This window comes from Dermacentor silvarum, chromosome 1 (genome assembly GCF_013339745.2).
Source record: "Dermacentor silvarum isolate Dsil-2018 chromosome 1, BIME_Dsil_1.4, whole genome shotgun sequence".
Lineage (NCBI taxonomy): Eukaryota > Metazoa > Arthropoda > Arachnida > Ixodida > Ixodidae > Dermacentor > Dermacentor silvarum.
Window position 1 is genome coordinate 179,174,175 of NC_051154.1, and position 19,744 is coordinate 179,193,918.

The 19,744-nt window shown below is 45.5% G+C and overlaps 1 protein-coding gene across 1 annotated transcript in view; it reads right to left on the reverse strand.

The window, feature by feature from the left end:
- Window positions 1–331: 331 nt before the first annotated feature.
- The window catches only part of LOC119436464 (uncharacterized), a 147,758-nt gene continuing 128,345 nt past the window's right edge, over window positions 332–19,744 (reverse strand). The window contains exon 2 of the mRNA XM_037703318.2: window positions 332–2,731. Coding sequence (XP_037559246.1) covers window positions 2,457–2,731 — 275 coding nt within the window. The 3' untranslated portion in view covers window positions 332–2,456. The remainder of the gene's footprint in view (window positions 2,732–19,744) is intronic.

Here is a 19,744-nt window from a genome sequence, read left to right on the forward strand (position 1 = left end):
AATACCCCCAACTGCCGGTGCTGTGGCACTCACCCGGCTACGCTTCCGCATATGCTGTGGGAGTGCCCAGCACAATACACACAAATTAACACCACGACCCTCTCGTCGAGGTTGCGTGAGGCTCTGCGGAGCTCCGCCCTCGACGACCAAACCTGGGCGACCCAGCACGCCCGTGAGGCGGCGGCGAGGCAAGCCCTCGACGTCCCCTCATGGGCGGCTTAGGCCCGGCCATCTTAAAGTGCTGGTTCCGAAATGAATGTTTATTCCTCCTCCCGGCAATAGTCAAAATGGGACTGTGTATATGAAAGTAGTATTAAACTACAAGCAACAGTGCTGCTACAACGAAACTTTATTCAACAGCAAGCAATACAACAACGTACTGTAGCGACGAAGCATGCATGACGCTCAATGTTAAGTCACTTGAGTTCAGTGTTTGCTCCAATACACACATCTCGTGCTTTTTTATCACTTTTTTGTGTTGCATTTTATTGTCGATTCTAAAGTCATATGTACCATCAATCACACGAAACACAACATATGAGCGACATCTATGATGAAGGGTATATGTCAGCGCAATTCACAAAACCAAAAGTGATTTTCTTTACTTCGTAAGTGATCTTGCATGCATGATAGAAACGTTTATTGAACATTTAGAAGATTTGTGTGGGGACGATGTTAGCGAAGACAACGAATAATGTTCCCAGAGTGCAGCATGTCTTTCTTTTTTTAATTTGTGTAATTTAGTAATAATGCAGTGCAAAAGACATGAGGCAACAACACCGCCACCAGTGTTATGGGTGTTTTCAATGTTTTGTAAACGTGATCATGGTTCACAAATAAAGCATTACGAGACCGGTGCTTTTGTTTTATATCAAATGATGACGGTGCCTTTGCATTACATAGACAGATAGAGATCCCGGAAGCACTGATAAGCGTGGCTCTATTAGATTTCTGCACAGTTTATTAAACGTCCCCGCTCCTCTTCGCTTTCTAGTTTTTACGCCCCCGTATTCATAGACGCGTGACATCGCGTCGCGCCTTCCAGCAGTGCAATACCTAGCACGACTGACGCTGCTGTTCTATTGCATGCGCTGCATTACCTTGACATTACCTCAAAATCTCGCAAAAAATTAATGTCAGCGACACGACTAATGTACGTGCCGCGTGTCCAGGCCGACGCTACAGAAGGCGCCAATTGATTTCTCAAAAAAATGATATATATATATATATATATATATATATATATATATATATATATATGTTGTAAGGATAAGCGTTACACGAGTTTATACACAGTTCGTCAGATACATTTCAAATAATCAAGAACTGACAGTGCACTAGACGTGCACACACCGATCTATGTTATATAATTCGTAGCGCAAAGACGTTTCCTGTATTCGATGCCACTTTCTTAGGGCGCTGCGTCCTTCGTTAGCGTTCGCGTAAGCAGGCAAATTCCAAGCAAATTACTGCGGTATGAAGCGATTGGTTTTATACTTTGAATGTCTGCTGGACGTGGCTAACTTTGCAACAATACATATTAGGCGATTTCGTAAACTTCCGTTTTAGGACGAAATCGTGATTACATTTCGTAACACGCTGACGAATTAGGGCCTTGTAGTGTTGGCATGACAGTGTAGTGACTATCTGCTCCGTAATTTGTCTCCGTTGTTTCTTTTTTCTTCCTCTCATTTTTCATGAGATAAGTGTGCTTCATTATCCCGGTTAATTAACACGGAGCTTTATTTAGGGCTATATGATGGCAGCCTAATTGCGATCGCTACGACTTTCCCAGCTTTAGAACAACAGTTTAGAACAGAGCCTGCAGTGAGCGACTAACTTCAGCTTTTATTGACGAAACTCACAATCAGCAATCCACAAGCAGTAGAGACACATAGCAAGGAAATGTTGAACGCATCAGTCGTGTATATTACACATGACAGCAATGGCGAATGATGAATGAGAGGCGCACCATTTCTCGTGTATTCGCGCAATGACCTTGTACCATTTTATCATGCTGGCATTGTAACACTAATTTTTCCTCTTACGATACACTACCACGATATGTACGCAGGGGGCCTCTGAGATTGCGTGGCATAATACTCTGAATGAATGGTCCTACAGAACGAAAAAATGAATAAATAAACAAATAAATAAAAAGCATGATTCGTACCAGCAAACGCTGTCAATGAAGCGCGCACAAGTTCGCGATGATAGGTTCCGTGCAGGAATAGAGAAAGTGCAGCGGACGTAATCCGCCAGTCTCAAAACAAGCCCGAACCACAACAAACAAGCAAAAGAATAAGGGGGTTCTCGTAGCCATTTCTGTCTCCGTGAGTTTTCGTAGGGCCGGTGTGGGGCGCGAATGCAGGCCTGTGCGCGGCCTCGCACCAGCGTTAGGCGGCGCCTGACGATGCACGAGCCCACGGTGTCTCTGCTGCTCGAGGCTAAGAGGCCTAGCCCCAGCGCAGCGGGAGTCCGTGGGGCCTTCCGGAGATATCGCTGGGCAGCTCGGGCTCGTCGCCTCCGGGGGTGTACTGGGGCCGCCAGTGGGCGAAGAGGCTGAGCGCCCGCTTGGGCCAGGCCGGCCGGACACCGCGGCCCTCGCCGGACAGGTAGCGCAGGGCCAGCAAGTCGCGGGCCTCCGAGTCCCAGGGCGTCCGATCGCTGGGACGACCGAGAGCCACTACGGCGCCCACCGCCAGGAGAAGCAGGGGACACAGCATGGCCGCTGCGGGACGTAAGGTCGTTGTTGAGCACGATCTTCACCAATGAAAGCACTGACACTATCCTTCTAGCGGCAAACATTGGAACGCATAGCACCGCGTGCCGGCTAGCGCGTGCGAGCGTACGTGGAATGGAATGGGATGTAGTGAAGGAATGCAGTCGAACTGGCGTCTGCGAAACGTACGGCGCGATTATCTAAGTTTTTCTCGTTTTTCGAAACCACAACTTTTGGTATTGGTCGTCGGCTATCGCTGACTACTATGCTAACAGCGATGTCGGCTTTCATATTTTCATTCAGTGACGAAAACAACCAAGAATTTCCTTTTGAGCTTAATGGGTGTTTGATTTTAGTATACATGTATATGGGTTCATGCGGGATTGTGCCGCCAAGCAGGCCAAACCACGTTCTTGTTTCGGTTGGCGTTCGTAAAGAGTGCAGCGAGAAGCATTTGCTGGTGCAAACTTAACTTGGCATGAGCACCATCCTATGGCCTGTACTATGTAAGGATTCTTTTTGTCCAATTCTATTTATTTCTGATGATCCAACCCGCGGAGTGGCCATTCTCGAAGACAGCGGGGGCGCGGCATCGTGGGAACTAATGACGAAGGGCAAAAAGAATGGAAAAATGAAAAAAAAAAGGCATTCCACAATGCTTGGCCGAACGGGCTTTGTTAAATAACTGTACTCCCAAAATTTATTTTGGGGCTACAAGTTAACTTCACGCCAAAGGCCATCTGCGTTCGATACCAGAGAACTCTATACGTTGGTGGGGGTGTTTAACGTGTCCTCTCCACCGGCATTGCAGTTTCGCGATACGGGTGGGTGCTGTACTGAGAGAAAAACACTGCAGTGGATCTGGTCGCGTGTCTCACTGAGTACTTTGAGATATGAACGACGCCGTCCTCTGCCTATCTGCAAGTAACCATAGTGACATATGTCCCAAAGGTTAACATAACTTCGTGCAGCGTGGTAGAAATGAACAAAGCTCTCGGGAGTATTGAGGACAACCGGTTTTTTTTTTTTTTTTTTACTAATAGCGAAGTAAGGAAGACACTCACACCGCAGATCCCTGCAGGTATAAAACAGAGCACAACAGTACACGATCAAAAACGATTATATGAATAAATTTAACGGAGCGACAGACGCATGTTTGATTGGTCTGCAAAAAGCCATACCGAGAAAACTTGAATACTGTCGGGAGGATTCACTTTAGTGTTCAAGCCAATAAAGGCTGAAGGTTTTACCCCGTACGCCACGATACCGCGCACATGATTGTATGCGCCTAATAATTGGGTAGCTCCTTTCCCGTATTCGAATGCATCCCCCTGCTGAGGGTTGACCCACGTTTTTTCGTATGTATGGGCGTGTGTTATGTGTGTATGGGCGCCCGTTCAGCGTTTATTTTCGATTTATTTTTATTGCATTTTCTTTCATAAAGTAGAAGTGGCCCAAAATTTTTAAAAAAGTTGAGGTCTACGATTATTTGAAATTTGGAATGTAAATCGAATCATTCTGTTTGAAATAACGGTATTCTCTTCGAGAAGTTGAAATTCGATTGATATAGGCCGCTTCATGTTGTAAGACAACCAGCATTTATGTTGACCTTTCACTTCGGGTTTCACTTCTTTCTAATTTGCAAGCGCCAGCTGAATGGACTTACAAATGACCGTGAGTGACTGAATGGAAATAAATCAGTTTTAAAACAAAAAAATCACCAGCTCTTCCCCTGTCGAGAAAATGGGGATAAGAGAAGCTTGTCGTGTGTGTATCTAATCTTCGTGATTTTCTTTCTTTCTCTCTCTCTCTTTCTCTCTCTTTCTCGCTTTCTCTCTTTCTCTTTCTTTCTCTGACCTTCGTGGTGACTTTCTTTCTCTCTCTCTTTCTTTCTTCTATCTGAATATATCCCTCTCTCTTAATATTTCTCTCTCTTTATTTTTCTATCTCTCTTTCTCTCTATCTTTCTTTCCTTCTCTCCTTATTTCTTTCTCTCTCTCTTTCTGTCTTTTTTGTCCCTGGTATGTGCCATTGCATGAGCTTCGACCTTTTCCGCACTATCGCCAGGATCGGCCCACTTTTCAGCGTGACACCGCCGCCGACACCCCCACCACCACCGCCGACGCTTGTGAGCCTATAAAGCTTTGCTTAAAAATTGTGGGGTTTTACGTGCCAAAACCGCCATCTGATTATGAGACGCGCCGCAGTGGGGGACTCCGGAATAGTTTGGACCACCTGGGGTTCTTTAACGTGCACCTAAATCTAAGTACGCGGGTGTTTTCGCATTTTTCCCCCATGGAACTGCGGCCGCCATGGCCAGGATTCGATCGCGCGACCTCGTGCTTAGCAGCCCAACACCATAGCGGCTAAGAAACCACGGCGGGTTAAATAATTTTTCGTTTGGCCACCTTCTCTCTGCATGTTTATTTTTGCACTTGCAGAAACAGAAAAATATTTTATACTTGATCCGACATTCGAAGGCCATTTTTCGAATATTTGTATACGATTTGATAATTGAGCTATTCGAACAATCCCGCAAAAAAGTTAGTCACTGGCGTCCGGGCCTCCTTTTACAGGTAAAATAGCAATTACGGAAAATTTTCACTTTCGTAGAGGCTAGCGCGTTTGTAAAATCTCTGCCAAGTAACCGTCTTAGAGAGAGTGTACGCGGCAAAAGTTTCCGAAAGAGCGCAGAAAACAAAATGTTCTCATATAGCACACGAAAGGTACGAATGAAAACAAAACGCAATTTCCGTGTACACTCGTGTACTGGGCGCCCGTTTAAAAAAAGGTATTTTATCCGGAGTCCTCGACTATGGTGTGCCTCATAGTCAGATCGTGGTTTTCGCACGCGAAACTAGAATCTATAAATTTTTCTTACCACGTTTCACGTCGATACGGCCGATAGTTCTGAAACGACGGAACATCATCCTTGACATGTCTAACATCGCCTCTAACTTTCATTGTATTAGCGCCAATAGTACTCTCAAAGGATGTCCATGGGAATTTCGCACAGGACGCTTACACGGACGCTTAGAGTGGACGTTTTGGAGCGAACATTATGCAGTGTTTCCAACTGCAATAAGTAATTATCGTTGAAACGGTCCAATATACGTAGAGCCCCCATACGCTTGGAAAGTGCAGTGCCCACTGTGACGTCGAAGCAGACGGTCCTGATCCAGTTGACCCCGTTACTCTGGTGCTGAGGACAGATGGCACCAGGTTATGTCCTTGCGCCCACTAGCCGGAACATGAATGCCAGAGTGGCAGGCGGCTTGCCGCCTTTAAGAATGCACGACAGTACTGCCATTCAATTTGCTGCATATAATATTCAAGCAACCTGCACATGTCCCTCGCCTTTCCGCGTGTACCATAAAGAGCTTCACAACTTAGATCTACGTGTGCTCTCGTCTCATCAGGCCAATCTCTATCATGAAGGGAGGGTGCCTGAACGACATCCGATGAAGAAACACTCTTACTTTACGTTTTGTGAATATGGGTGCTGTTCTACGAAAGCATTGCGGCACCTCGTCATTGTCATCTACCTAGCTGATATGAATGCCCAATATAAAGCCTGATTTCCAGTGGCTTCAAAAAACTATTGTGACATTCAAAGTTTCCTTAGCTTTCTTTGTCGGCTACAACAAAGAGCGCATTTGTTGTTCTCTGTGTCACCCGCTTACTGTGCGAGGTAAAGGTATAGTAGTTCACTGGCCATACCGACTTATGGCAACGTATGACAACCATCTTGGGCTGTACTGCGAACATTTTCATACTTTTGCGCATGATCAAGTCAATTCATCGCATTTTTTGGAGCAGGTTGTGCGTCTGCACACGTTTTCCTATTTACAAATGAACCGACATACCTCAGAATCCTTTATAAACGTACACCAAAACTTGCGTCTCCTCACCAAGCTGAACATGGCTGAACACATACTAAAGCGAACGAATTAAAGAAGCTCCTCGTTATGTTGGTGTGTGGGCAGTCCCGAAATGGGCTCTGTCAGGTCAGCACAACGCGAGCCCGATGGAGGCCTTGAAAGGTGAGAAGTATAGCAACCAGTACCAGTATAGTAGTCTTAATGTCTGCTTCTGACACAGGTAATTGTAGTGAACTGTAATTTCTCTAGCGTAAGCGGCCTTACATACCCCAGGGTGCACATATAACACCTGGTGTCGTATCTGATGTCGACTTGGAACTCAAAGACGACGTTTTTAAGAGCGTGATCGTTTGCACTCCACCATGCAAAATAATTAGCGTTCGGAAGCTGCGCTCGTCAATGTGTATGAATATGCGGTTTGCATGTGGAAAGCTACCTAGTTATATAAAGGATATAAAGGCTGGACTTGTGCGCTATCCTGTTCGGCCTTTCGTGCCAATGCCCTTACACTGCCATAAATGTCTTAAGCTGGTCATGTTCAGGGCTTTTGCGCCATACATCTGGTCTGTGTCAAATGCGTAGGGAATCACCATGTAGATTCCTGTGAAGGTCAGACATATCGGAGTCTTAACTGTTATGGTGAGCATTTGGCAACTGATAAAGGGTGTTCCTCATTGAAGTATGAACTTGAGGCACTAAAAGAGAAAGCCGGAACAAGGCAGCAGGAGATGAAAGCTCGTGTCGCCGTAGTGCTGGTCCAGCGACTGGAAATGCCTCGACTAAGCAAAAAACAGCGCGTTCAAAGAATGACAAAGACACAACGCATCGAAAAGGACGAGGGCGGACCTTTTGCTTCTCGGAGTCGTCATGGCCGGCGCTTGCATCAAAGTCGTCGGAACAAGCCTCTACAAGGACTGCGACCATAGTGGAGAACATTGCAAACACAGTACCTATACCGGTCTCAACAAACAATGATATGCAATTTGTCAATATTCTGAAGATGCTTGTCAACATCATGAGATCTCTAATCCCCGGTCATCAGACACCAGCAGCGTCAGCAGCAGAGCAGCTTTTGGAGGCCCTTGTTAGAGTCCTCGACGGCCTTCACTAGACATTTTACCGGAAATAGTTTTAGCGCTGGTCAGCAGCTTCACCCCATTGTGCTGCAATGCGATTTGTCAGGTCGCTGCGACCGCGGCACGCTGATCTAGTTCTTAGACTCATCGCTATGAAGACTCCACCATATCTTATAGCGCTTCAGGAAACTAACGTATACGGAAAGGCGAATATCGACTACCAGGCTTCGTGGGTGTCCACAGTAGCCCTCGATGCGCGGAACCAGCCTGTGGCCCTTTTCAGTGTGTGGACGCGGCTCATAAGTGCAATGCTTCAAAAACATCAGTATACGTAAGCGCTCACGTGGATCACATGGTTCTTCACACAGATGACATTTGGGATGATGAGTTTGAGTGTACAGGTGTTACTGTGAGCCTGAGGGGTCTACGACGGTGGCAAGCATATACAACCGACCTACACGTTCTTTAGATACCTCTATACTTGAGTGCTTAGTCTCTCGGTGTGCTGCATAGTTTGTGTTATGCGGAGATTTTAATGCCCACCACTCACGATGGTGTTCCCGTCCCCAATAGACTTGGAGCAGAGATGAACGAGCTTATTATCAAGAATGACGTGCAAATACTGAATTGCGGTTCACCTACATTTATAGGCAGAAAAAAAGGAGAATTCCACAATAGACTTTGCGATATCATCGAGAGATGTGTGCTCGTCCTGGTCATACGAAGCTGACCCATAGGACTCAGATCACCTGCCTAAGAGACGGCGGAGGTCAGTAGCTTGTGCAAGAAGAAGGTCAGGTGCGATCATCTTGCTAAGTTCGTATGTGAGAGTCGGTGAATCGGTGAATCGGAGGTTCCTGCAGAGGGCGACGGATTATGGGCGTCAAGAGCCGATATCTCGCAATCGTCGCAATCGCCAAATCTGTCGGAGCTAATGCGAGGACAGCTCCGACAGCGTTGGGTTTCGAAATGTTCTATTTATTTTTTTATTTAATATCCCGCTGCACACGCTGCGTGGCCGGGAGCTAACTCCCTCTTCCTTGACCTGCACTGCACGCGAAACGAGTTGTGGCCTGTGGCCCGGGCCCGGGACAAGGGGCGCTGCAACACCAACAGATACTGGGGCATAACTGCGAGTCGGCCTAGTTTTTTGTTTGCGCGCAAAAATTTAAGAAAAAGATACTGGGGGCTGCCAGACTGCCATCTATACAGTGACAAACTGGGACAAGTTCCGCCAGCTGATCTCAGAGGCACCATCTCAAGACAGTCTATTCAAACTGATGAGTGAGTGTTTACGACAAGCTCAAGTACAGCGACGACGGAGTGTCGGCAAACCAAACCCCGATCTTAAGCTTTGTGGCTCCGCGCATTTCGATGCCGCGCTTATAGCTAAACGACGCACCGACTGGGCTCTGTATAACCGCACTAATGCAGCCATACGGCGGCATATAAAACAGCTTCGTCACAAGAGCTGGGCAGCCTTATGTAGTTCACTGCATATTGCAAGTGGATTTGGAAGTGTATGGCGCATATTGAGTGCTCTCCGCACCACCTAAATCTGCAAGAATCCTACGGCTGCATTGTGCCTAGTGACTGGCCAGTCACAAAAAGTTCTAGTGGAGGCATTTGCAGACCCCTTTTTCGTCTCTCCTATGTCCAATGACACCACAAATGGCGACCTTCCTTTTTTGACAAGTCAGAGCACCATGCTGCTTCCTATGGTCTTACCTTCCAGATGGGCGAGGCATACTTCCCTCTTGAGGAGCGGCGACACGCGCTCAACCTATCTAAACGCCGCACTGCCCCAGATGAAGACGGTGTGACGTACCAAGCATTGCGGAACATTGATGTCAGGCTAGAGAAGCTAAATTTTTTCCCTGATGTGATGAGTGGTTTTCGTCTCCGCCGTTCAGCTCTGGACAGCATTTCAGACCTTGTCTCAGCGCTTGAACTTCCAGAGGAAACAAGCACTCTACCTACATGTTCTTCCTAGACATACAGCAAGCTTTCGACTTGGTTCCGCATCAGGCAATTATTTTCGTTCTTCTTGCAACCATGGGAATTTCGGGCCATCCATTTCGCTTTGTGCACAATTTTCTATCGGAGTGCCGGATGAAAGTGCGTGTCGGAGGAATAACAAATGAATCCCGCACTGTGAAGTGCGGTGTTCCACAGGGCAGCGTTTTATCGCCGCTTCTGTTTAACACCGTACTCGCCGCGCTTCCAAGTCACTTGCCACGGAGCAGTGACTTCCCTGTGGGCATAGCTATCTATGCAGATGATATTGCTCTGTGGATAAGCGGCCCTTCGCACCTTGGTCCGCGGCGTCCTGCAAGCTTGCTAAGAGCTCTGAACGCGACTTCGGAGTACTTGGGAGAAGTTCGCCAGCAGATATCACCCGCTAAGTCGGCTGCAACAGCATATCATCGTAAACAATCGTAAACAACGCGCTCGTCGAACAATGAGCCGACTGTACCTTGACGAGACGCCGATAAATTAGATGCGACAACACCGTTATTTGGGCTTAACTGTGTATTATCGCATCTCTTGGCGTCCTGCCGTTAAATTTGTACGACGCAAATCGCAAACCCTCCTTAAATATGTGGCCGCCTTGACTTTTAGAGGTGCCGGCTGCGACCAAACAACGGCTCTGCAAGTGTACCAGTCATCCGTACTCTCAGGCGTGATGTATGGGTTACCAGTCCTGAACGTGCCACTTAGTTTGATGGCCCAAATAGAACGAGATCGTCGCATTGCCCTCCAACTAATGCTTGGATTACCTTGTGAGGCGCAATCTGTTTCATTACTCATTGAAGCGCTTCAGTTAGCCCTGCGGCTGCAAGCAGACGAGCAGTCCATATCATATTGAACGTCTGCACTGCGCATCGAATGGTCAATCGCTCCTTGATCGTCTGATTCGCCGTCCGTTTTCTCCCATGGGAAAAATGACGGCATTATTTATGAACATTGCTGGGAGTTCTTAACATGCTGCTTTAGTTACGCCTGCGCCTCCGAAAGATATAAAAAAAATACGTATTCCCCATTTATCTCACAATCCCTGACACACACGGAAAGTCTGATATGCTTGTTTCGGCAATATTCCAATTGTGCGTGGCCTGTACTGTGAGTGTGTTTTGTTTTATTCTTTGAGATTTCTCATCTAGCTCTTTCATTCCTCTTTCCTCCCCTTCTTCTTATCTTCCATTTCTATGTTTCCGTCTCCACCTTTCTGAAGAGTAGGCAGGCGTTGTGCCGCTTCCGCTGGTAGTTGTCAGCCTGCTCCTCGATTTCCCTTTCCTGTCAAGTGTATATATGCTTTCAAAAGAAATAATTAATAATAGTAGTAACAATTTCATCAGTTTTACCAATGTAAGTACACGACGTCATAATTATATGAATTCACTAAAATATTCATGATTTGTAGCAACGACAAGCTGCTGCTGCTCCACTTGCGAGTTTCAAAGAAACATCGAGAAGGCAGCAAAAATAGCACAGAATGGAAGTGTTACTCTCTTGTTTTGTCTAGTAGCCGTTGTTCAAGTTAACCATGTAGTTATTGGGCCAAGTTTCCTTTCGTAGCGTCGGGTCGGTTAGTGAATATGGACATGTTGATCAACTTTACGGTTCGCTGACGTTAAGCATGTTTTTCGTCCCTACATGAGCTTTTTGTATTCCGCAGCGACTGCGAGATGACTATTGAATGCTAAAAAACTTACAAACTTGCAAGAGAAAGGCGTCACAGAAACATGGAGACATTAAATGATGAACACTGAGTGAATATGGCAATGCTCAGGCCAGAGCCAACGTCTAGACAAGGGGACTTGCATCGTCAGCCCAGATGAAGACGAGTCCCGTTATTAAAAGATTGACTATGTGCTGAGGCTTCTCTTGTTTCCCCCGGCATTGATATATTACAAGTTGACAGTGATTTGCCTCATTCCTTCGTTACTAAACAACTTCGCAAATGTTGACGACTGTATACGGGACATTTAACACTTCCCCGCGAGAATAAGCCAACGCAAGCAAATTATGCCCAAGCGGGATGAAAGTTTCTATATACGCAGAGAACAGTGGAGCCCTGGACTGAGGTACCCACCCACCGCCCAAAACCACTAAAAGAAATAAAGCAAGGAAGGAAAATAAGAGGTGAAAGGCAGAGAGGTTAACCAGGTTAAGTGTCCGGTTGGCTACTCTGCTCAGGGTGATGGGGTAAGGGGAGAAAAGATTGGAAAACAAGAGACAGATTAAAAAGAAAAGAAAAAGAAACGCATCAGTCCGCACATTCTATAGTTTTTCACTAAGTCCTGTTTCTTTTAAAAAGCGTACTAGCGCTTTTAAAGCAGTTCGTTCCGACGTCAGCTGCGGCCAGGGACGAAGAATTCTGGCTTCCATAAGGGGACAAAAACCCCATAATTTTTCTTGTGAACCATGCCATTAGATATGCTTCATGATCAAAATAAGCCCTGATAGGCAGTCTGGTCTGTTTTACCACTCTGACTAACTCCAAGGCACTGGATTCAAGGATGCAGAAGTAGAAACGATGAACAACCGTACAAAAGATGTTGTTTTATCAATTCTGCCGCCTAGCAGAAGAAACCCAGTAATTTAAATAACTCTGCATCTGACGAACATAAAGTTTTCCCTCCTCCTCCTCCATAAGGGGACAGCTGTCTATCTTGTCGAGCGTGGTAGTAATCGCGATCGCGCGATGGCTTTTCAGATTTGTAATGCATAATTTTTCGACTACAAGGGCAGATCATAAATAAATAGAAAAGACAAAAAAAGGCCTCACAAAATAAGTGTACTCGTCAAAATTGATAAAACAACATCTTTTGTACGGTTGTTCATCGTTTCTACTTCTGCATCCTTGAATCCAGTGCCTTGGAGTTAGTCAGAGTGGTAAAACAGACCAGACTGCCTATCAGGGCTTATTTTGATCATGAAGCATATCTAATGGCATGGTTCACAAGAAAAATTATGGGGTTTTGCATGCCAAAACTTCGATCATATGGAGGGACTTCGGAATGATTTTGACCACCTGGGGTTCTTTAACGTGCACAATGGAATGGTCCACATTTTGTTGCCCAACACCCTATCAATTATTAGTTATACCGGAAATCGAGCCCGGCACCAAGGTCTAGCTGAGGTCTAGATTTTCTTTGTTGTTTCGTGCTATATTGGGGCAGAGCATAATTTTTTTTCTCGTTAATATAACTTTCCTCTTCGTGTGAATTTTCGAGAAAAAAAAAACAACTTGCGGAATTATGAGTTTGATCGTCAACTAAAGCAAGAAATTAGTTGGCTAGTGTTGCATAGCGCAATCACGCCACTCTCGTAAAATGTACAACGCGTTGTAAAGAATACACTCCAAGCTACGTCAAGCCTGGGCGAGGGAAAAGGTAGTTGGCATTGAGTTGCTGATATCTGCGGTGGTAATGATGTATCCTGCGTTGCTGCGGAAGCTCGCACCATAGAGTTTCATACAATTACTAGATGGAACTGGGGCGCGCTAGTGTCTACATGAGCTGCACGCACAGCCTGCATGGTAATGATAGATAGTACATGGGTTTGCCTAAACTTCATTCTTATGGCTTTAAATGGTTTCTTGACTTTACGAACGGATCGTTTTGAAGAAAGTACTGCGTTTTAAATAAATAAATAAACATTAAATAAATTGTCCGACCGCAGGATTCGAGCACCGGACCTCTAAGTACACAAGCTTGATATTGAAACCATTACGCCACGGACGCATGGATAAGCGGAACCACTGCGATTATGCGGGCTTACATAGTCTTATTTCGTTCTGCATTAAAGAATAGTATACATTTCCTTGAAAATAATGCCGATTTAAGCCGTGATAAAACGTAATAAACGAAGCCACAAGAGCGTCTGAAGCCCCAAGCACGAAGATCAGACAAATCCACGTGCTACCCAACATTCCCTAGAAGGCTGAACGATCGCAGTGCCAGAGCTCCCTTTTGTAATTGTAGGAAGCTCTACGGCCCGCACACGGCCACCCTTGTGATGAGTAGATTAAATTGAAATCCAGAAGGCATCTCGTCCTTTCCAACGTTTCTTGTCGGTCACCACAAGCTGCTTCAAAGCTTGCACCTCATTGCGACGATATAGGCGAACCCCGACGTCTTCTTCTGGATACCGTGTGTTGGAGCCTAACCATCAGCGGGGTTTACCATATTAATGCGGAAACTTTCTCTTTCCCAAGAGATATAGTTTTGGTATCGCCACACTGCACTGCGATACCTTAGCAGCGAGAAAAAATGTACGCGAGACAAAGCTGCGTTTCAATGTTGCTTTTATTTGATACAAGTAGACCAAGAACAAATGCCATTTGATAGTGACTGACAACTTCAATTGTAACATCAACAAGCTTGATTACGTATGAATTCACAGGAGACATAACGAGCAGCCTCAAAGCATGTATAAATTTCTTGCAGAGGCAAGCGTTGGAAACATTACGCCTATTTTCGGTGCCTCTAATAAGAAATGGTTCAATCTAGTGATGGCTAAACGGCAGAACTCAGATCTGCATTTGCGAACGTGATGATTTCATGAAGAAAGTGAATCATGGCACACGTGTACGATAAGTTGAACAGCTGTGTAAATGACTACGCAAGACAAGCTTGCATCGGGAGAAATGTGTCGCCCCTTATCCGTACTCCTTTGTCATATCTGCCAGCGTACCCGACCAGCACTCACAGTAACGCACGATTATACATAACTTTTGTATGCTAGGTAAAGTTTTCTGGCTGTACATGTTTGCGGAACCGTTTTTTCTTAATGATGAGGGGTCTATTGAAAGCGATACATGCCTGCCACTTTGAGCTCAACCTTTGAATCCCCCTTTTGGTTCTTTTTTGTGTACTTACACTGTTTAGTGCCAACTGCTTCACAGCAGCTGTCTGCTCAGCTGTGTCATCAAATCTACCGGATTATGTGAACCAAGTGATCGCTTCCAGGTCACTGAAAGACCCATGTCGTGTTTAATGGTTTCAAAGGTTCTCATGGTCAATTTTCATGGTCTTTCATGGTCTTCAAACATGATTCAACAGGCCTCTATTCGTTTGGGCATTCACGGCTAAGTATACCGGTTACTAGATCTATCAGGGCTTCAATTGTGCCTCAAAAACAGCCACCATGAAAGTTCAGCCTACACAAATCACTGCTGTTATCCTTAAACTGCCTATATCAATTGAAATTGTGCCGAGTGAAGCTCAAGACAACGATGACGAAGACGATGAAGCTCAGCTCTAGTAAGTTAAAGGTAAACTGAATAAAATCCCCCAGAGTGTGTACTTATTTATTTATTGTACCCTCAAGACTTTACAGCATTTTAAAGCTTGTTTCCTCTAACATCTAGCCTCGACATCTAAACTGAATCCTCGAATAAACAGGCCCGTCAGTGAAGTCGTCACAGTGGCGTTTCTGCCGTAACATCTCGACAACTTACGATCGCTTTTGCATTTGCGTACTTGTGCACTTGTCTCTGACGAAATCTATTAAAATCTGCTTGCGTAAGCTCAATACATGAAAATGATATCTTTTAGGTGCGTACATTAACCATTATTTCGGGATTCAGTACGTAACTCAATCGCCTTTGTGTGCCCAAAGAAATAGTAAGTCACAACATCGCATGGCCAGAAGACAAAACAAAATACAGCATTTCTCGTTTAACACCTCGCCAACCTGACTCAAAGACAAAACGCGACAAGCAGTGTGTGCCCGTAACCTTGTGCCATCCCCAGATTCCTCTTTTGCTCACCACGACGGTATTTACTCCGCTAGCGCCCCAAATATGCTGGCCTCGACTACGGCTAAAGCGGGAGCTGAGCGTCGACCTTTGTCATTCGCCAAACTTATCTGCCCATAACCACCATTAAAAAGCCGATCTAAATGCTGTTAACTTGATTAAGCAATTCCTCGAGGGTATACACAGGCCCTCATACACTAGCCACCCTGCTGCGTGAAGCACTGTGTTGTGCGCTGACGAAAGTTATCAGTGACAGCATGATCAGCAATGTACACGGAAATTCCCTGCGTAATTAATTACGCACTGCCGATGGTGCCCGTTATTGTACATTGCTGAGATCGGACAGTGACACTGCGGTCAGCACTGTGTAGTGGTGTTATCCCCTCCTCAGCCGTATTTTTATGCTCTATTCTATTGCGAATTTAGGTTTGTTCAGTTCTGTTTTGAGAGATTAAGGTAAAAACATCTCTGCTGCTACAGCCATGAAATAAATTGTAGTGAAGACGATGAATGATGGCTAAACAACATTACCAGCACTGGGAACGAGATTGTCGCTTGCCTCGGACTCGGTGTGCCGTTTCTAACCACCGTGTTAACCGTTGCGAACTCACAGCAAACAAAACCTCTTACAACTGATGGAGGTGCGGGATACATTAAAAACATTCACCTTTCAACTCCGATCCCGCACGCTGCGATCAACCACATATAGATGAGTAAGTGAACAAATAAAGTGATAATAAATATATTGATAATGAGGTGTTTTTATTTCAGTATATATGCGTGATGCCATGAGCACGTGCAGTCACTTTCATCTGTAATGTTACAGCCAGACTAGTGGATAAATCAGCATTTCAACAGTGTAAAATACATCAAATTAACTCTATTTAAAGACGAAAAAAAAAGTTGCTAAAGTGCCAAGTATGTAAATAGTTTTTGACTTTGTCCTGTGTGCGCCAGAATAACACGGAAGGTGGCAGCCTGCAGAATTGTCCGTCTCAACAATTATCAAACCGCTGCTAAGTTCTGGAACTGATGATGCAAATTATCATTCATAAATAATCATCACTCGGATACAACTTATTTTGTTGATACAGAGGAAAACACCGCTGTATGTTCTTGGTTTATACGTGAGTCTCACAGGAACCGAACCCTCTGAAACGCTGTTCGTCAGGCGAAGCTTGTATTGCCTCACAAGTGTCGGTGCCGTTGTAGATGTGACCGCAAAAAACTCTCACTCTTAAGCCGCGCGAATATACAAATTGCTCGTTGGGCTACGAATTCAAACCATCGACCTCCGGATTGCGAGACCACCACGCTAACCGATTCAGCCACTGTCGGTTCATCATACTTTCCTTTAAAAGCGGGGTTTTATATGTATATGTGGTCGGCACGCGCTTGTGCCACTGCACCCGCGTTCGTCGTCGTCGTCGTCTGCTTCCACAGCTGGCTGCATTGCCGCTAATCATTCCAGCGTAGAATTTATCTTCTCTGCTGTCGTCGTAAAGGCGAGGCCACGTTTGCGGGGGTATGAGCCATTGCTTAAGGGGATATGAGCCATTCATTGTCTTACGTGACGGACAGATTTAATTTTGAAGAAATTTCATGGAAATCCATACAGAATGAACGCGCTTGGTAAAGGGCTCGTGGTCGACGTGCCGATTCTAGCGTGAGGGCTTCCGAAGCCCAGACGAAACGTCAGCGAAGAGCCGCGGACCCCGAGTTGAGGGACCACAATGTTGAGGCCAAACGTCAGCGTCGTCTAGCCCTCCAGGAATCCGACAACGGTGGTGCACGCAGCACGCCTCGGCAACGCTAGCGCCAACTTCCCCGGTGCGACGACCAGGTTTCAACGCGAGTTTCTCAACCCGAACTTCGGAGTCAGCTGCAGCGCGTGTGACCGGTTGTGGTTCGAGCACAACGTGGTACACGTCAGTCCAATTCGTTCGGAGGAACTCCGAAGAAACACATGACAAGCTTCGCTTACCCCCATTTCCTCGACAGGAGAGGGGCTACTGATTTGTTTTTAATCTTTGTTCTTGTTTTTTTTAGTCGCTACAACCAATGATTATCAAAAGACAGAGATCGAACAGCCTCCGAAATTGAGGTGGATAAACTAACGGAGCCTTTGGCGATTTTCCCGCTTCGTTCCCAAAGCATGGAGCGCATAAATCACTGCCATATTTTTAATGTTTTCTCCAGTTCTGCAGACGACATGATTTTGTTGCGCTTAATTAGGAAGAACCATTATCATTTGATAAAAACAACCAGATTGAGTATCTTGAAAAAAAATTAAACCATCACTGATTTCATTTTTTGTTTGTTTTGTTCTTTTGCTTGTTTTTGTTTTTCACTTCTTAGCCGATTCATCTTACATTACGACTTACATCAAAGCATGTTCAATAGCAAGCGATGCCTTGTTGTAAGTATATTTTGTCGAAGAACTATGACGGCTGCGTATTGAGCCGATTCACATACTTATACATTACTATATGCCAAGGAACATTTAGCAAGTTGTGAATCCCGTCAAAATAACGGAGCTTTTTGTATTTCATTTTTTTATGTCCAGAATGATCTGGGCAGTCTTCCGGACGCTGTATAAGGCATCTGACTAGGAAAGTACAGTTAGTCAGTGAAAAAGGTAGACAACAAAAGAAAAAAAAAAGAAAAACAAAGCGTGCAAACAAAAACAAACAAACTACATTGAAGGAGCTGAACTCGTTCTGTTGCAACTCGAGCCTATTAGCGGCATCCGACTTAGTGTCAGTATTAATTAATCAGTATATCGCCATTTTTACTAATATACAGCAACTGGGAAAAACATTGGAGGACGCTAAGCTTCGCCTTTAAAAGTAGACCGCGATGGCGTTATGGGGACCCGTTCGCATCGCAACGCACGGCTGTAGGTCTGGTAGAAATGCTGTAAAAGGGGTTTGTGTTTGAGTTTCCTCGTAGCAAAATTAGGTTTTCTCGTACATTCAAATTACAATCCGACGCCGATTGGTGAACAATCCGACGGTGAATCCCACGCAGAATTGTAAAGTCGTACTTTACCATTTTCCTGACTGATTTCACTGTGAGAAATTCAATTTTTGATCACCAAAACCTTGCACCACGTGGAGGGTCTGCGCGGTCGGGGTGGTTGGGGATGATCTTCTCCGCCATCCGCGTCGGACGCACGCCGACGCCGGTTGCCGACGCCGGATTTTGTGCGACACGGGGCCCTTAACGCTATTGCGCTGAAATACTCGTAGATGGTGATCACTACGTCATCTTTGCCACTTTGTCTTTCGCGCGATCATTCACACATGCTACCGAGCAAACAAACCAAGGCTGTTACGTAACTGCAACGCCCATAACTACACTTTTTATGTGCAAAGCATATCTGGACGCATATTTGGACATTTGGACGTTTGGTAAAGCGTCTCTGAGAATAGAGATAAGAAGCGTGGATAGCCCTGAGTGCCCTCACCAGCATAAAGTGGTCGCCGCTGCGCCGCTGTGTGCAGCTCTAAAGAACGAAGAGCTTGCTCTGCAGCTGTAAAACGCTTCATAAAAACAAAAAGAAAAGAACCGATCTTAGGATTACTGCGTCGAATGCATACTTATAGGCCAGAGTGAGCTGCTAGTAGCACAACTGTGAACTGAGTAGCGAGTAACCTAATGCGAGTCACGTAAAGTTTCCAAGGGCCCATTCTCGACGACTACTAATATTTGTCTTTTTCATTACTTTGCGCTATACTAGACGATGTTCCTCTGCATCCACTTTTTAAAAAAGCGTAAGAAGCAGAGTTTAACTAACGCGACACACCACGGTATAAGTACAACAAATGGCCACAGCGACCATTTCGCATTCTTCCTGTAGCTCGTCTCCATCCCCCCCCCCCCTCCCCCCAACCATCTTTGTAGTTGTTAAAGAAGCGCAGCAGTTCTCCAACGTAGTAAGCGTTTCACAAAATGCACATTTTTCTAGTACTTTGTGCGAAACCGCTCCTTGGTAAAGAACTTTACAACTTCCTGCGTGCTTCCGACAGACCACAGGAAAGCAACCTCCAGTGTATCCTAAAGCCGGCGTCTCGTCTCATCGTGGGCGCCAGTGTTTGCTTGATTTTGTATCCGAGAGTTTCCTGCCTCAAAATCGTATTCACTAAGTAATCTACAAAGATAGCACTAAAATGACTTCCGGACGTTTCATTCAGTCCAATGTAAGTCTAAAAAGTTAGAATTCACTCCTATCGCGGACCTTGGAGTGCTCTCGCATAATACCTTGGATAAAATCGAAAGGGCCTGGATCTGTTAG